At 32.1% G+C, this 16,460-nt stretch overlaps 1 protein-coding gene across 4 annotated transcripts in view; it reads left to right on the top strand.

The window, feature by feature from the left end:
- Nucleotides 1–15,880, top strand: part of IL6ST (interleukin 6 cytokine family signal transducer) — a 46,184-nt gene extending 30,304 nt beyond the window's left edge. For 3 of the 4 annotated variants that reach the window (XM_051990855.1, XM_051990850.1, XM_051990870.1), the window contains 8 exons: nt 437–647; nt 1,947–2,129; nt 4,273–4,374; nt 4,529–4,675; nt 4,975–5,115; nt 7,123–7,219; nt 7,817–7,898; nt 8,846–15,880. In XM_051990855.1, the coding sequence (XP_051846815.1) occupies nt 437–647; nt 1,947–2,129; nt 4,273–4,374; nt 4,529–4,675; nt 4,975–5,115; nt 7,123–7,219; nt 7,817–7,898; nt 8,846–9,592 (1,710 nt within the window). In that variant the 3' untranslated portion in view covers nt 9,593–15,880. The remainder of the gene's footprint in view (nt 1–436; nt 648–1,946; nt 2,130–4,272; nt 4,375–4,528; nt 4,676–4,974; nt 5,116–7,122; nt 7,220–7,816; nt 7,899–8,845) is intronic. The other variant, XM_051990863.1, reaches the window with a different exon arrangement.
- The last annotated feature ends 580 nt before the right edge of the window (nt 15,881–16,460 follow it).

Raw genomic sequence — 16,460 nt, 5'->3', positions numbered from 1 at the left:
TTCTGTCCTTTGCTTGCATGCTAGGTCTTTATAATTCTGCCCAAGTATCTTATGCTGGGTAATGTGACATAATGAAGCAAAGATTGTTTTAGATACCAGAAGAAATAGATTTTAAGTTCTGTCTCTTTCATTTGCTAAGATTGTGACTGTTAGGAAATTACTTGACCACTCTGAGTCTCAGCTTCCTCATCTACAAAATGAGGACTGTTATACCTGCTTTATTTAACTAACAAATTAGATATTAAGATCAGATGAGACAATGTGTGTGATATCACTCTATGTATCCCACCCTGTGTGTACTAAGGGAAGATATAACAGTAAAGCATCTAAAGACTTATAATTGTAGAATAAGTGAATAGTAGAAACAGTACAAGTGAAGAAAAATTTTAATTCTGTCTACACTTCATGAAATAAATTGCAGGTACTTTCTTTACAGACTTTGCCTCCATTTGAAGCCAATGGAAAAATCTTAGATTATGAAGTCACTCTAATGAGAGGGAAAACAACATATTTATCAAGATATGTTAATGATACAAAATTGACTCTGAATGTCACAAATGATTCTTATTCCATAAGTCTGAAAGCTCGTAATAAAGTCGGAAGCTCTGAATCAACTACTTTAACTATTCCTGGCCGTGACTTTAAAGGTTTGTATCTCTGTAAGAGCTTAGACACTGTGTTGATGAGCATATCATTTTTAAAGATTGCTTTACTTTTTTTAGATGCTAACATGTATGGATCATTAATGACTAAATAATTCAGCCCCAGTTTTATAAAAACTAAAACTTTTCTTTTCAGGTATCTGATGAAAGTATTTTAATAGTTAAGCATATCTCAAAATCAAATTAATGCCAAAGCATTTCTTTCTTATGATTTGTGTTAAGCAATTAGTTAGTGCAGTAGGTAACATGTTTGGCCTGGATCAGGAAGACCTGAGTTCAAATCTGCCCTCAGGCACCGACTAACAGTGTGACCTTGGGCACGACACTTAACTAGATTTTGCTTCAGTTTCCTAATTTGTAAAATGAGCTGGAAATGGAAGTGGCAAATCATTCCAATCTCTTTTCCAAGTAAACTCCACATGGGATCAGAAAGAGTAAAACACACCTGAAACAACTGAACAACAAAAAGGTGTATGTTAAAGGACATTTTAAAATCCCTCTCCTCTTGACTTATGTACTTGTTGATTTCAGTGATAGTAATACACAAAAATTTGGGCAACATGGCTTTTTGAAACATTGCTGCATACCAAAGTTTACTTATGGGGTGGTACTTGTTCATCAAAATAAATTTTGTATCAAATTCCCACTAAGCCAATACATTGTACTCGGAGATTCTTACATATCTAGTCTATATGCTAGTCAGAATTAGACCTTTTCCCCAGTTTCCAGTAATAACTCTAAAGCCATCTTTACAGTGTCAGAGGTAGCTTGCTGCTTCTTCCCTGTAATAATATGGGATAACCACCCTAAAGGTCTTAAGATACTGTACCTAATCACACAGATAACTCTTCAGTTTTCTGGACATATTTTTTAAAAATATCCATTATTAAGATAATAGCCTGTTTCAGAACTGCTTTAAATAATAAAATAGGTCATATAAATCCTTCACTTTGCTACTTATGCTCTTAGACCATTTTTTAATACTGTTCTTCTTTCTTGGAGATTTTTATAAGTTTTATTTCGGAGAGAAATGAATAATTTTGTATGACTGCAAGTAAGGATAATTTGTTGTTAGTATAAATAAAATAAAGCAAAATTACAAGTTTTTGGTCATAACAAGAAATAAAGTTTCCTCATGCATAAAATAGATTTCCACATTACTGATGGAAACATTTACTGTAGTGATATAAAAATGAAAATTGGAAAAAGAATGAATGGCTTAGTTTTGTGAAATCTTCTAAAAATCTAAAAAATCAAATTCTTAAAATGTGTTCCTTTCTTTAGCAGCTCACCCCGTAACAAATCTTAAAGCGTTTCCTAAAGATAAGAAACTTTGGGTAGCATGGACACCTCCAAATGAATCTGTAAATAAATATATACTGGAGTGGTGTGTATTTTCTGACAGTTTGCCGTGTACTCCCGATTGGCAGCAAGAGGACAGTAGTGTGAAACTAACCTACTTACAAGGTAACCCAGGCTAAGAAAATGTATTATTTTTGTTTTAACGTTAAATCCTTTTTCATATGCTGAGGCCAGATTGTTCTGTTACATAACCTTGTGTATTTCATAAGCAAAGTAGCAGCCAGATGTTTTACTGTTCAGTTTTTTGAGGATTTGGCCTTCTTGAGATGGTTGAAGGGAAGAAAATAACTGAATCAGATAATTCTCAAGAACAAATCTAATTGGTTAGGTAGTGCCTTTCATCACCATTGTATTACTAATTGTCATCAGGTGTTATGTGCTTGCAGGGTTGGATTGATCAATTAGTAATTGAGGTTTAATATAATTAATTAAATTCATTCAGACACAAGGTAGGAAGATGGAGGAAAAGGTATGGATGTGTGCATCAGTATACGTGGAGGAAGTGAGAGGAATATCTCATTATTAGAAAAACTTTGATACACCTAGTCTAGAAATTAACCCAGGATAAGGAGTTGGGAAACTAATTTTAGTCTGACATTCCCCACCCATTGGCTATAGACTTCAAGCAAATCACTGTGCCTAAGCATTCTCATTTGTAATATCATGATATCACCTGCCATTTCTTGGAATTAAATAATTTTTTGAAGCCAGGAGGAATTTTATATAATTATCTAATTTTAAGACTCCTTTTAAATGTCAAAAAAAGTCTAGTAATTATGCTATCAATATTTGTTAATTGAGAAAATACATAACAAGGTACTTTAAAATTAATATTTTAAATGAATTTTAATTCTGTACATCAAAATATCTTTATACTTTTTTAAAAAGAGTAATCTATGTATAATGTATTCAATCTGCAGAGAACTGATCAAACTGAGGTCCAGAGAAAGGAAGTGATTTTCCCAGCATAACACAACTAGTTAATGACAGAGCCAGAGTTAAATGTAACTTTCTTAAAACATCCAACAAATGGAAAAGCATCTTGAAAAGATTAAAGACAATATGTAAAAATAAGATAACACAGAACTTCAAATGTATGTACATTTGATGATTCTTAGTAGCTATTTTCAGAATGATAAAACTTCTAAAAAGAAAACAAAAATTATCCCACTTAAATTGACTTTTTAATTAAGTACAACAATACCTCCAGAACACATCCATGAACCCAGAAGAAAGTAAAAAACTATCTCTTGGTAGAAAACTGTTTGACCTTTTTAGAATGGCATTGAAAACTTGTGTTTTCTTATTTTAATACATAAGGTAATAGATTTAGAGCTAGAAGAGATCTCAGCAATCATGTTGCCTAACTCCCCCCATTTTACAGATGAGAAAAAGTAGTAGATGTAATTGTCAAATTAAAAAATTTTATATTTTATGCTAAAATGACCATTAAATTTCTGTAAAACAATTTGCTGTTGCCAGTCATTTCTTCTACATAGACCAATAATTACATTAAACATGAGATTTTTTAAAATTAAATGGTTTTTTAGACAATCTTTATTTCAAGATTTTAATGTTTCCCAAAAAATTGCCCTAGGCAGTTAGATGGTGCAGTGGATAGAGCACCACCAACCTTGGAGTCAGAAGGATCTAAGTTCAAATCCAACCTCAGACATTTAAAACTTACTATCTGTGTGACTCCGGGTAAGTCATTTTAACCCCAATTGGCTCCGGAAAAAAATTACACTGATATCTAATTTTTTTTCCCAGAGGGCCAACTATGTAAGAGAATAAAGTGTCTTAATCTGTTCCCTAAGGTAATAACAGAGGATAGGAATGCCTTCTCTCTGCCACCTTACTTTTTAGGAACCTCATTTGGTTACATGCTAAGGTAGCATGAAACCATCAGACTAAGACTCAGAATAATTTGGGGCCAAAGATATTTTTTATTATAGTTTGGTAAATACAAACTTTTAGTTAAAATCAAAAATAACATTAAATTAGTTTAAGTTTTGTATTTCATTAAATTGGCAGGCAGAAATAAACTTTCAGATTCATAGCCAATTTTGATAGGCTTTCAATTCATTGTGAATTGTGAAAAAAGTGATAGAATACTTTTTTTAAAGGCTGACAAATGATCATAAAGTACATGATTCATAACTTATAAAATACTTCATAACCCAGTATTAGAATTAATTGAATTCTTTCATTGTAGAAAATAGTGTTTAATTTGTCATTCTTATTTTAGGAAATTTAACGGAGAGCAAATGTTATTTGATAACGGTTATCCCAGTGTATAATAATGGCCCAGGAAGCCCCCAGTCTGTAAAGGCATATCTTAAACAAGCTCGTAAGTTCAAAGTCACTTTATCTGAATGTTTTAAAGAATGATTTTGTAAAATTTTTCACTTATAAATGATGACATTTCACCCTTTCTTATAGAAAGGGTATTTGCCAGATACTAATAACTTTTCAATTAAGCAAAGGAATATTTTCTGTGACAGCACCTTCTACAGGACCTGTGGTTCGAATAAAGAAAGTGGGGAAAAATGAAGCTGTCTTAGTGTGGGATCACCTTCCTATTGATAACCAGAATGGATTCATCAGAAACTATACCATATTTTACAAAACTAGCAATGGAAATGTAACAGGTAAAGAAACTAAAAGCATCAACTGTAAAGATAGAATTGTCTAACTTTTTAAGATGTTAATCTAGATATCATCTATTTAATAATGGACATTTAGTATGGAAGCAGAGTAACTGATCGTCTCATATAAAATGTGCTTTGTGATCATTTTCATGGTCCTAGTAAGGAAAACAAACACTTTTCAGCAATAGAAAGAATAAGATTATGAAAATTATTCTTATGATAAAAATCTTTTGATTTGGTATTAGATTAGGTGAGGAAAATAGGTTTTGTGGCTAAGTATCTTTATTTATTTCTTCCAGCTGTGCATCTGAACTCATCCCACACAGAATATACACTTTCTCCCTTGATTAGTGACACATTGTACGTGGTGCGAATGGCAGCATATACAGATGAAGGGGGCAGGGATGGTCCAGAAGTCAATTTTACTACTCCAAAATTTGGTAAGAGATAATGAATTGGTACTTTGAAAAAAAAAAAAGATAAAAATGGACTCCCTGGGGACAGCTAGGTATTGCAGTAAATAGAGTACTGGCCCTGGAGTCAATAGGTTCAATGTGGTTCATATACTTGACACTTATTAGCTGTGTGACCTTGAGAAAATCATTACCATGATTGCCTTCCCCCCCCCCCAAAAAAAAAGAGATTTCCTGCTTATTGCTGAAAGTGTCTAGATATATAAAAATTAGATGCTCATAGTTATATATGTATTTAATTGTAAGGGAAAAAATTTAAATAAGTTACAATTTCTTTTTAGCCAATCAAATCTATCCAGTATCCTGCAAGAGGTAATTACAAAATTGTATCATCCTATACCTCTGTACTAGAATGTATATAAATATTTTTGAATTTGTTTCTTTTCACAAGCAAAATCATAGCCAATGTGTAATTTTTACATTAGCCTCCACTCAGGCCCTTCTGTGATTCCTTATGGTGAAGGATTCTAGGTTCTTGAGGACTGTGCCAATGGAGCACTAAAACTTGTGTTGATCATTATATATTACCCAGAGAGCAACCTAGCTCATTTAGGAGAGGTACAGCCTCAGCAGGTTGGCTTCTAGCTGCTTTTTATTTGTTCCATAATTGTTGATCTGCCTGGGTGTGGAAAAATTTTAGATTGTGTCAATGGAGAGATAAGGGTTCTGGTATGGAGCCTCTAATAACATATTGGAGTATTATTTATTGCAGTAATATTTTTGGAGAAGACTTTTCTAGATTTGCTTCACTACAAATAATGAATACACAGATATTTGTTACTTGAAAAGAGTATATATAAAATAACACAGTATATATAAAATATATAAAATGATACATAAGATAAGCACTTAAACAATAAATTTATTTTGCATTTTCCAAAACTTTTGATAAAGAAAGATGAACATCCATTATCAGATGGGAAAATTAATTCCTAAAAATAGGAATGGATTAGATTGATTCTTGTCCTAGTTCCTACTGATGGTTAGCAACTCACTTAAAATCTCTGAGCCCGTTTCCCTGTCTGTAAAACAATAAGTGATGGATTTATTAGAAGGATTAAATAAAATGGAAAGCACTTTGTTAACTAGCAGTGTTATAGAAATGCGCATTAACATTACACTGTGGAATATATAGTATAAGAGAGTTGCATGGGTCATAGCTGGCATTTGTAACTTTTTTTTTTTTTTTTTTTTACAACACAGACTTCCAGATTATTCCAATGACTCTATTCAATTAAAGTAGAAAACAGTGTTTTTGTTATACCATTTTCTAATTGGACTAAAGATTTTTTTTTTTTTTTTTTTGCTTTTAAACCTAACTACAGAATTTCAGTGTTTGAAGGAATTTCAGAATGCATCTAGTTCAATTTATGCCTAAAAAAGAATCCTCTTTACCACATATCCTCCAGGCTTTACTTAAGGCTTTAGTGTTTACTTAAACACTTCCAATGAGAAGAGAATCTCACTATCAACCAAATATTTATTGAATATATAACCATGTGTCAGTATTCTGTTATGCTGTAGTAACAAGTACAATGAACAAAATAATTTCAACTCATAAATCCCACATTTGATCATTAGGTCGATCCTTTAAGTAGATTACAGATCTTGTCTGCATTTTTTCAGAGGAAATTGAAATCTAGGCAAAGTGACTTGACAGGAGGCGAGACCTGATTTAGCTTTTCTTCTGACTCCAAAGCTACTTTCACCAACATATTTTTCACTGTCAGGGTCTTTGTGAGATTCCTGCATTTTCTTTTCTTCTACAACAAACTGCCTGGCAGTGTTGTTCTATTAACCTGGGAGCCTCCTTGGGGTCAGAGCCTATTTTCTGCCCTATTTTGCTTCTCCATGGGGCCTGAGCACCATTCAAGGACGTTTGTTTAAGAGACACATATCTAGGTATGCAAACACACCCACACACCTACTTTCTCCTTTCCAGTATTACATTTCTCTGAACTTTTTTTTTCTTAGCTCAAGGAGAAATTGAAGCCATAGTTGTGCCAGTTTGCTTAGCGTTCTTGTTGACCACCCTTCTGGGAGTATTGCTCTGTTTTAACAAACTAGATTTGTAAGTATATTTGTTGTTCTTTTTGTTCTTAATGCTTAAAAGTTGTTAACTTGTTCAAAATTAATCAATACAGAAATAGTTTTCTTAATCTGTAAAAGTCTTCTCTAAACTAGGTACATTTAGCAGGATAACAAAACTTGTTTTTTAAAGTGTAGTTCTTTATCTTTTTGCTTCAAAAGAATAGTATTTAAAATTTCAAAAACAGAAGTCTGAAAATCCTTGATAAGTAAGCCATGATTTAAAAAAAATTGTTTCATACTGCTAGTATGTTTTATGAAAAGATAAAAAAAAAACTATTTTTTAAATCCATTACCATTTTGTGGATTGTGAAGCTTTTTTAAATTGTTAATTGCCTAGTAGAAGGAATTTTAATGCTTAGGAGTGACATAGTTTTTATGCCTACTTGTGCCATCAGTTGTCTTCTTATGGGTAAACTAAGTCTTTTAAGTTTTTTTTTTAATAATATTTCCATACTTGTTGCAGAAGAATTGGGGATTTTTGTTTACTTCTTGTTAAATATTCCTGCTTTGGAAATATTAAATGTTTTAAAAATTAATACGTGTTTCTTTAAATATGTTGTTTTCCTCCCTTTTCTAGGATTAAAAAACACATTTGGCCTAATGTTCCAGATCCTTCAAAGAGTCACATTGCTCAGTGGTCACCTCATACACCAAATAGGGTAAGACACAAACTGGGTTTTATAGGAATAGCACACATTCACAAAGACTAAACCTCAAAGAAACTCAGTTGAGTTTAAGAGAAACTTGACTAAACAAAAGCAAAAAGTTTGGTAAAAATTGAAAAAATTCTCACAAACTTCAGGTTGATATTACCATCATAGCATATTTTATTATCATTTTGCTAAGCAAGAGAAATACTATTTTCTAATAGTTAAAACAATTTGAAGGGCTTATTGGGGGGTTATTTTTTTTTAGTAGCAAATCTCCATTGTATTAATAACTAAATTATTTTTGTAATAAACTTTTCTTGAATAAGTTTTCTAGTCATTCCTAATTACCCTGTTAGCCTTTAAGAGATTAAAACATATTTATGTATATATGCATATATGTATCTCCATTTGTACATGTTCCACGGTATGTACCCAAAGATTTCCATCCAAACAAATTGTTATATACAGATTTCTTTGTTTCTATCTAGATAAAATCTTGCAATCATTTTCTAATATTTATAGAATCTGATTTGTAGGGTTTTTGGTTCATGCAGTACAACTGCAAGTGATAGCAAAAAAAAAGACTTGGACAACTTTTATGATCTTATCCAACTCCATATACATTTATTAAGCCCTCACTATTTTTAAGGTACTATGTTAGGTTCTAGAGATATGGACACATTAACAGAATAGTCCCTATCTTCAGGGAGCTTATACTGATTCATTCTCTTGAACCAGAGTGAATTCACTATCTATAGACTAATCTAGATTACTGTGCATTTAGTGAAATTTCTATCTACCTGATAAAAGCTGGAAATTTTTCAGAGAAACTCATGAATTTGAGAATTGAACCTACTTTCACAAATTTTTAAAGGATACACGTTTTATTATTTGCTCCTGAGAAAATAGCGTGAATGTACACCATTGAAAAATAGACTGTTTTCTCTCTTTCTCAGCATAATTTACATCCCAAAGATCAAATGTACCCAGAAGGCAATTTCACTGACACTGATGTCAGTGTTGTGGAAATAGAAGCAAATGAAAAAAAGCCTCTTCCAGAAGACCTGAAGTCATTGGATCTCTTCAAAAAGGAGAAAATCACTACAGAGGGACACAGCAGTGGTATCGGAGGTTCTTCATGTATGTCATCTTCTAGGCCAAGCATTTCTAGTAATGATGAAAGCGAATCTGGACAAAACACTTCAAGCACCGTGCAGTATTCTACTGTGGTACATAGTGGCTATAGGCACCAGCTTCCATCAGTTCAGGTCTTCTCAAGATCTGAGTCTACCCAGCCTTTACTGGACTCGGAGGAGCGACCAGAAGACCTCCAGATAGTAGAGAATGGAGGAAGTGGTGAGGGCGCGTCACCCAGGCAGCAGTATTTCAAACAAAACTGTAATCAAGATGAAATTGGTCCAGATTTATCACATTTTGAAAGATCAAAGCAAGTTTCTTCAGTGAATGAGGAAGATTTTGTTAGGCTTAAACAGCAACAGATGTCAGATCAGAAATCACAGTCCTTTGCATCTGAACAAGTGAAAGATTTTGAAGTCGTTTCTGTAGCAGATCGTTTTGGTGCAAGTACCGAGGCACAAATTCAAAGGTTTGAACCAATTGGATTAGAGGCAGCAACTGAGGAAGGAATGTCTAAAAGCTATTTGCCTCAGACTGTAAGACAAGGGGGCTATGTGCCTCAGTGAGGGGAAACTTTTCTCTTAAGACTCTTAAACAGTGACTATTTTTGTGCAAAATAAAGCTAAATATACTTTTATCTGTGATTTCAGACAAAAACATCACTTAGAGAAGATGGTTATTTGCCCTCCTGGACTATATACTTTTACTTAAATGGGTTATTTCTCTTCCAGAATAACTGGGATTCTACTTCAAGCACTACATGAACTGTTTTGCATCCTGTCTGAATAGTTAAATTTGTGCTGCTTCAGGATGTTTGCATTTTAAAAAGAAAAAACTTATCTATAATTCTTTAAGGAAACTTCATTTCTGTTTTGTTTTTGAAAAGACAGAGGGCATTTAAGCAGTCAGCATAGCTGTACTGACTCAGAAATTACTGGCTTTTTTAAGATGGTCAGTTATTCTAAGAGTGGTAAAAGTAAGATATTTGAGCTTAGGAAGATTTTTTTTTAAAGTGAAGAATCCTGTTTGGTTTTCATGTTTTTGTTTGTAAAATAATGAACAAGGTACTATAAATAACAAGAATGATTTCTACATGCCACAAAAATGGTCAGTCTCATTATCATGTAGTGTAAGGCCTAAATTGATTTGTTTTCAATTATGATGATGCCACTGATTGTTTCCACGGAACTCAAACTGTTGATCCTCCGTCTTAGAAAATTAAAAAGCTAAGATATTTGCCATTTTGTATACCAAATATAATCTTCACTTCATACAGTGACTGAGCATTCCACTACTACTACAGTCACGAGCTTCATTTAGGCAAATTCATTTATGTCAAGTGTTCATTGGAAAGATCAAATGCTGCAAACTGCTTTAGGTATTTTTTTATCTATCATTTGTAGTTTGCAGATGTTTAAATCTATAACATTTCTTTGTTGGTATATTTTGAAATTATAGACTATTAGGCTTTAGAAAATGATGTTAGAGCACTTTATCTAAACTTTTATTTTACTTTAAAATTTTTGTCATTTAATATATTTTGTGTTTTTTCTTTTTAGTTAAATGTGGCAGCATTGAAAAATTACTGTTATTTTCTTAGCACTTGACTCATTTGATGCTAGTTATTGCTATTCACCACGTGAAAAACAAAAAACCTCTAAATACTGATTTTCCTAGAATTGCAACCATTGTTGTCATCAGAATTATATTTACTTATTTACTGAAGAGAGTGTTTTTAACAAGATACTGCAGATTAGTCCAGTGGTAGAATGGGAAGTAAGCATACCCAGCCTCATTCATTCTGTCTTATGGTTAAGGACTTGTTTTGAAGCCTTTTTAATATGCTATCTTTCAGGGGCCTAGGTTCATATTGCTGGCTTAACCTTATGGTTTACATGTTCATTTGTATCACCCTCTAAAAGTCCATTTTCTACCAGCCATATTTTAACAAGGTATTAGGCCAAACAGATCAGATAAATATGTGTTAGAGCTTGAAATGAGAAAAAGCTCACTAGTGACAAAGTAAGACTCTTGCTATCCAAGGAAGGGATAAGCAGTTGTTTTTTCATCAGATTTGAGTTGCAGAAATCAGACAGACTTTCAGATATGGCTCTGCCTAGAGGTTACTAGTCTTTATTATGACTAGTGTTTATTTCAAGATGAAATAAAATTCTATTCTCATTATCTTAATTGTTCACACTAGATGTTCTGCTTTGTGAGTATGTTTTCTTTACATTTTAATTCTTTATACTTATCAAAGAAGCCATATGGCCTAGTGAATGTGAAACTGGCCTCAGAATCAGAAACACCTGGATTCAAATCTCCTGTATAATATATTCTGACTGTGAGACCCTGGGTCAGTCACTTACAATCTCTTCAAGAGTTTCCTTGGGCACTGAGAGGCCAAGATTTAGAAGAGGTGCTTATGGACTGCTTTAGTGGAGGATTTTCCTCCCTGGGGAACTTCATACAGCAATGAACTCATAGGCCCAATTCTCTAAAAAGTTCCTTTTCAAAATATTTTTACATTTATGGTCTCATTTAATAGACAATCCTAACTTTCTGTGTAATAAGACATCCATTTTCTTTCCCTTGACAAAAGATTATTAAAACATAAAATTAAAGACCTGGAAGAGAGTTCATTTCACATAAATAGAATCAACTAGGCCACTGATTTTCACTTTGTGGTATCATGGTCCCTTATAGTTGTTTAGTGAAACCTATAGGACCCTTTCTCAAAATAATGTTTTTAAATGCACAAAATAAAATCAGTTATATTAAAATACTTTTAAAAAACAAGTTCACAAACTCTAAGGTAGAAACCCTAGATCTATGCCAGCCTCCAGTACTCTCATTTTGGGTACAGGCTCAAACCAGATCTCAAAAATTCTGTAATACTATACAATCTGAGACTCAAGTAACAATGACTTGTCTCAGATTTAAAAATTTCAGTGGCGTCACTGCTTTTTAAAGTGGAATTTAAATATAGACCCTATAGAGTACCAAGTTACGACAAATACCACTTATCTAAATTTTATTTTCTTTTAAAATGATATCTCCCTTTATCTCTTACAACAGACGTATCATAAAATTCCCAACAGTGGCCTGAACCAAATTAAAATGTAATTGGCAAATATTTAACAAAATAAATAAAAATACAATAAAAATCGATATTATAAAACTAAGTCAATATGCAGTTCATTGGAATCCTTGTATACAGTTTAATGGCTCCAGTTTCTTTTTGAATAAAACACCATTGTCTTTAGAGTGCCTCAAAATGCTCCTCTGGCCTTTATCACATTCTACCATTTGTATGTATTGGAGTATATGTTAGGTGCCTTTCATCAGATTCTAAGATCTTTGAGAGTAGGCAAAAACTATTGTCATTCTCTTATGTCCTTTGTATATAGCACAGTGCCTTTTAACAAGTAGGTGCCTAATAGATAGTTATTGAATTGAGTAATAATGTTTTATTTTTAATCATAACATTTTTTTCTCAAATCATACTTTTTATCAGGTTTATGGAGTAGTTATGGAGTTTCTGTTAGTGATTTCCTTTTGGTAAAACACAGACAATTCATTTGGAGAGAAAGTATTTTTTTAGTGTTTGGGGGTTTTTTCCCTTATTTGGTTTAGTTTCTTAACAATCCCAGAGTAAAAGAATGGATGCTGATTATTTCCTTTACTTTTGAATTTCACTTAATTTCTATTCCATAGTCTTAATGTTTGAGCTTTTTTTTTTTTTGCAAAATTTCTTTTAAACAGGTGAAACGCAAAGTTTTATTAAAACCATAAAATGTTTCTTCTAACTAGATGGTAGTGTAAAATAATGACTTCATAAATGGAGCCTTACTTGTATAATTCATCTGAAATACAAGTATACTGATCAAGTGAACTCTTGATATATATATATCAGAATAGAATCAATCTAGAGGAGACAAAAAACACTAGAAAAAAATTAATGTAAATTCAGAATATAAAGAAATGTAGGGTATTGTGATAAAGATGATGCTGCCATGGAATTTCACAGTAAGGAAAAAGTTTTCAGTAGGGTGTGTTCACGAAGTAGTTATATCTTGAACTGGATTTTGAAAGAAGTATAGGATTTCCCTTGAAAGGAACTAGCAGAGCACAGCATTGCACAAAAGAGGAAAAAGAGGGAGGGGAAAAAAAGGGAATATAGCCAGCATATATCAATGGCCTGACATTTATTTTCTGAGACTTTGTAGATAGACTGAAAGGAAATAGATTTACGTAGATGCCATAGACTTGCACTACTATAACTGTCACCACTACTCTTTTAAGCAGCAGACCAAAGTGGTTTTCTTACAACTTATATTTCCTTCTTATGCTTATGATAATGGATAGGGAATTATCCACTTAATTTGATTATTCTTTGTAAAGCAAACCAGTTTCAATATTCTTAGCCCAAAATTACATTATTTAGAACTGACAGAATTTTCCTCCACCATTTGCTTTAAAGTTATATAAAGTATAATTTCTTACCCTAACCTTTCTCCCTACTGTTTCTTCCCCCTTTTTTCTTCTCCCCTCCCCCCAAAAAAAACCCTTAGCTATGAATTTTGGTGGATGGAAAAGGTATGAAAACTTTTAATTAGTTTCCCATTCTAATAGTTAATTTCATTTAAATAAAGCATTCTTGCTTTCACATCTAACAACGCAGTTGGGAAGCATAATTTTAAAGTGCGAACAGGTACCTAACATTTGGTTTAAGCTGTCTCATGGAAAGGGGGATGACTTGGATGACTAAACTTTGGTGTATAATAAATTTGGGGTGCTCTTTATCTAATCTTCAAAAATCTCAGGGAAAAATCTTCAAAAGTAATACTTAACATGGCTGATGTAGTTTTAAATTTTTTTTAATTTTTTTTTTTTTTGTAATTCTGTATTTTGAACTGACAGTCTGGTTCTTATCTTTCTAAGCAGAATATTCAAATTGAAATAGATAGTGTGACTATTTTATGTATCACAGCATATAAAGACATTTAACATGAGGCATTGAGCATTAAGGCTTGCATGGAAATTTGTCATGTCTACTTAGCATATGATCTTTGTCTTCATGGTACCAAAATAGTAAAAATACTTTTAAAGTATTAATCGTTAGTTATCCTAATTGAGATTACTCAATTTAGATGACATTGTAGGCACAGCCATAGTATGAAGCCTTTGACCTGAAATAGTATGTCTGTCCATCCTTTTTTTCCTTCCTCCTTCCCTTTCCTTCTTTGTAGTTCTTAGAGATGTAGTGGATTCAAGAGAGCATCTTGTGAGCAAGATGTACTATGAGGCACACAAGCGTGCACACACATACACGTTATATATATGTATACACACACAGCCACATATATACATATTTAATATATTAGAATGTATCCAATTAACCAAACTCTTTAAGACATGCTAGAATTTAGATAGAAACTTGGCTTTTTGTGCAGATTCATTTTCCTTACCAAATTTCCCAAGAACTTATAAAATTATGGACATCCAAAAGATAAAAATGCATTTGGGTATTAATATTTCACTTGGATTTTTTTTCCAAAGAGGAGAAATACCACAATCTTGTTTTTTAATGTTAAATTACTATCCTGGGAGATATTTTAAAAAGATACTTATCTTTGCACTTAATTTGAATATGTAAGTTAAATTTGACAAATCTGATTTGTTTACAGAAAAATGATTATATTTCTAAACAGCTACGTGTATTATTGTCTTTAAATATTTGGGGTCACTTTATTCTAAGTTAAAATAATGACACTATCTGGAAAACAACCCCTTCATGGAGGAAGGTGAATTCAGTAGTTTGAGGTATGTTTGCCCATCTATAGTTTTTTTTTAAATTGTAAATTAAAACTAGTTCATTATTTTAGGAATATTATGTTTTAACTATTACTAGTTATTACTAGTAAGTTATTACTAGTGTCCAAGGTCTAGCTGTATTAGTGGGAAAAAGAGACCATGCTAACTAAATATTGTCATTTTAAAAATAAAAGTTTTTTTTTTTAGTTCTCGTTAAAATGTAAAAAAAAATGTTTTTGTCTTTTTAAAATTATTAATCTAGGTGCTGGAAGATGCCCAACATTTATGCCAAATAAGCTGAATTGTGTATATGATAGAGAATTGGGAGTTAATATGACATGAAAATTAGCAAAATCATTAATTGTGCATTTGTATATAGTTTTCATATTATTTGCTAGGACTTTATTAAAGATATTATAGAACTGATGTGAAAAAAAACTTGCTTCCTACAGAAAAGATAAAATTATGATATTAAGACATGTATATAAAAGTATAACAAGCTTTCATTAATCATATTAGGTAGAATCTCATATAGTTTGGGCCTTGTTTGCTTTCTTAGTACATACACTAAAACTGGAATGATAACTAAACACTACTAGCATGCCTTCCCACACCAACTCGGCGTGCAAATCCACATTCTATATCTCTTCATTTGTACTATTAAAATGTGAAGATCTGAAAAAAAAAAGTTTTGAATATTTGGATTAAATTGAGTGGAGTACAAATACTTATAACTTTTCCCTTCACTACTTCACTTACACATGCATACACACAAACCAACCAAAATCACAACTGTAGAAAGAGAATGGTCATATTGTAGAACTTCCAAAACTTGAACCAGTTGACCATTTGATATAATTAAGTCAAGAAGGAGTCCTACTCTATACCATTTCATGTTATATAATTTTACTTTCTCTGTATTGCTGTGCTTTCTCAATGATGTATCCTGTAAGTAGCAGGTTTTAAAACTCTCCATGTTTTGTTTTTAAAGTTGCCTTAATTGCTTCCCATTTCAATAAAGTATTTTATTCCATTGGGATGGGCCAAGTGTTTGAAAATCATTAATATGCTCTACAAAAGTATTCAAATGAATGGGGAGCAGTGAGGCAGACAGCAGGTCAAGAACTTACATAAGGGAGTCCTTAGCTATTGAAACAAACTTTATGACAGTTTAGGAAAACAAAGCATTAATTGAAATGTAAGCATATACACATGAGCTAGCATGCACAGAAGTACAGAAGATGACTTTAAAATGATTATATAAAAGTCAATGTTACAAAGAGTTGGATTATATTCTTGATTTTAGTTCAATGAAAAGGAAAGGAAAAGCATAAACCCTCTATAATAATTCATTAAATCCTAGAATAATAAGAGCTTTTCCCTACAATACTATTTTTAATTATGGGAAATCCAAAAACAATCCCATTGCCAAGAATATACCGTGTGGCTTGCTCTAATATAACTTGAAGTAATGTGATGAAAATTATAATAAAGGCTATTTAATGAAGCCCTCATATACTTTGTATATGTCTCATAAGAACATAGATTTATATAGTTATTCCTTCCACATTGCAACTTTCCCCATTACGGTTTCAATATATTACAAATTAGCATAAG

Source organism: Antechinus flavipes, chromosome 1 (genome assembly GCF_016432865.1).
Source record: "Antechinus flavipes isolate AdamAnt ecotype Samford, QLD, Australia chromosome 1, AdamAnt_v2, whole genome shotgun sequence".
NCBI lineage: Eukaryota > Metazoa > Chordata > Mammalia > Dasyuromorphia > Dasyuridae > Antechinus > Antechinus flavipes.
This window is presented reverse-complemented; position numbering and strand designations above follow the sequence as displayed.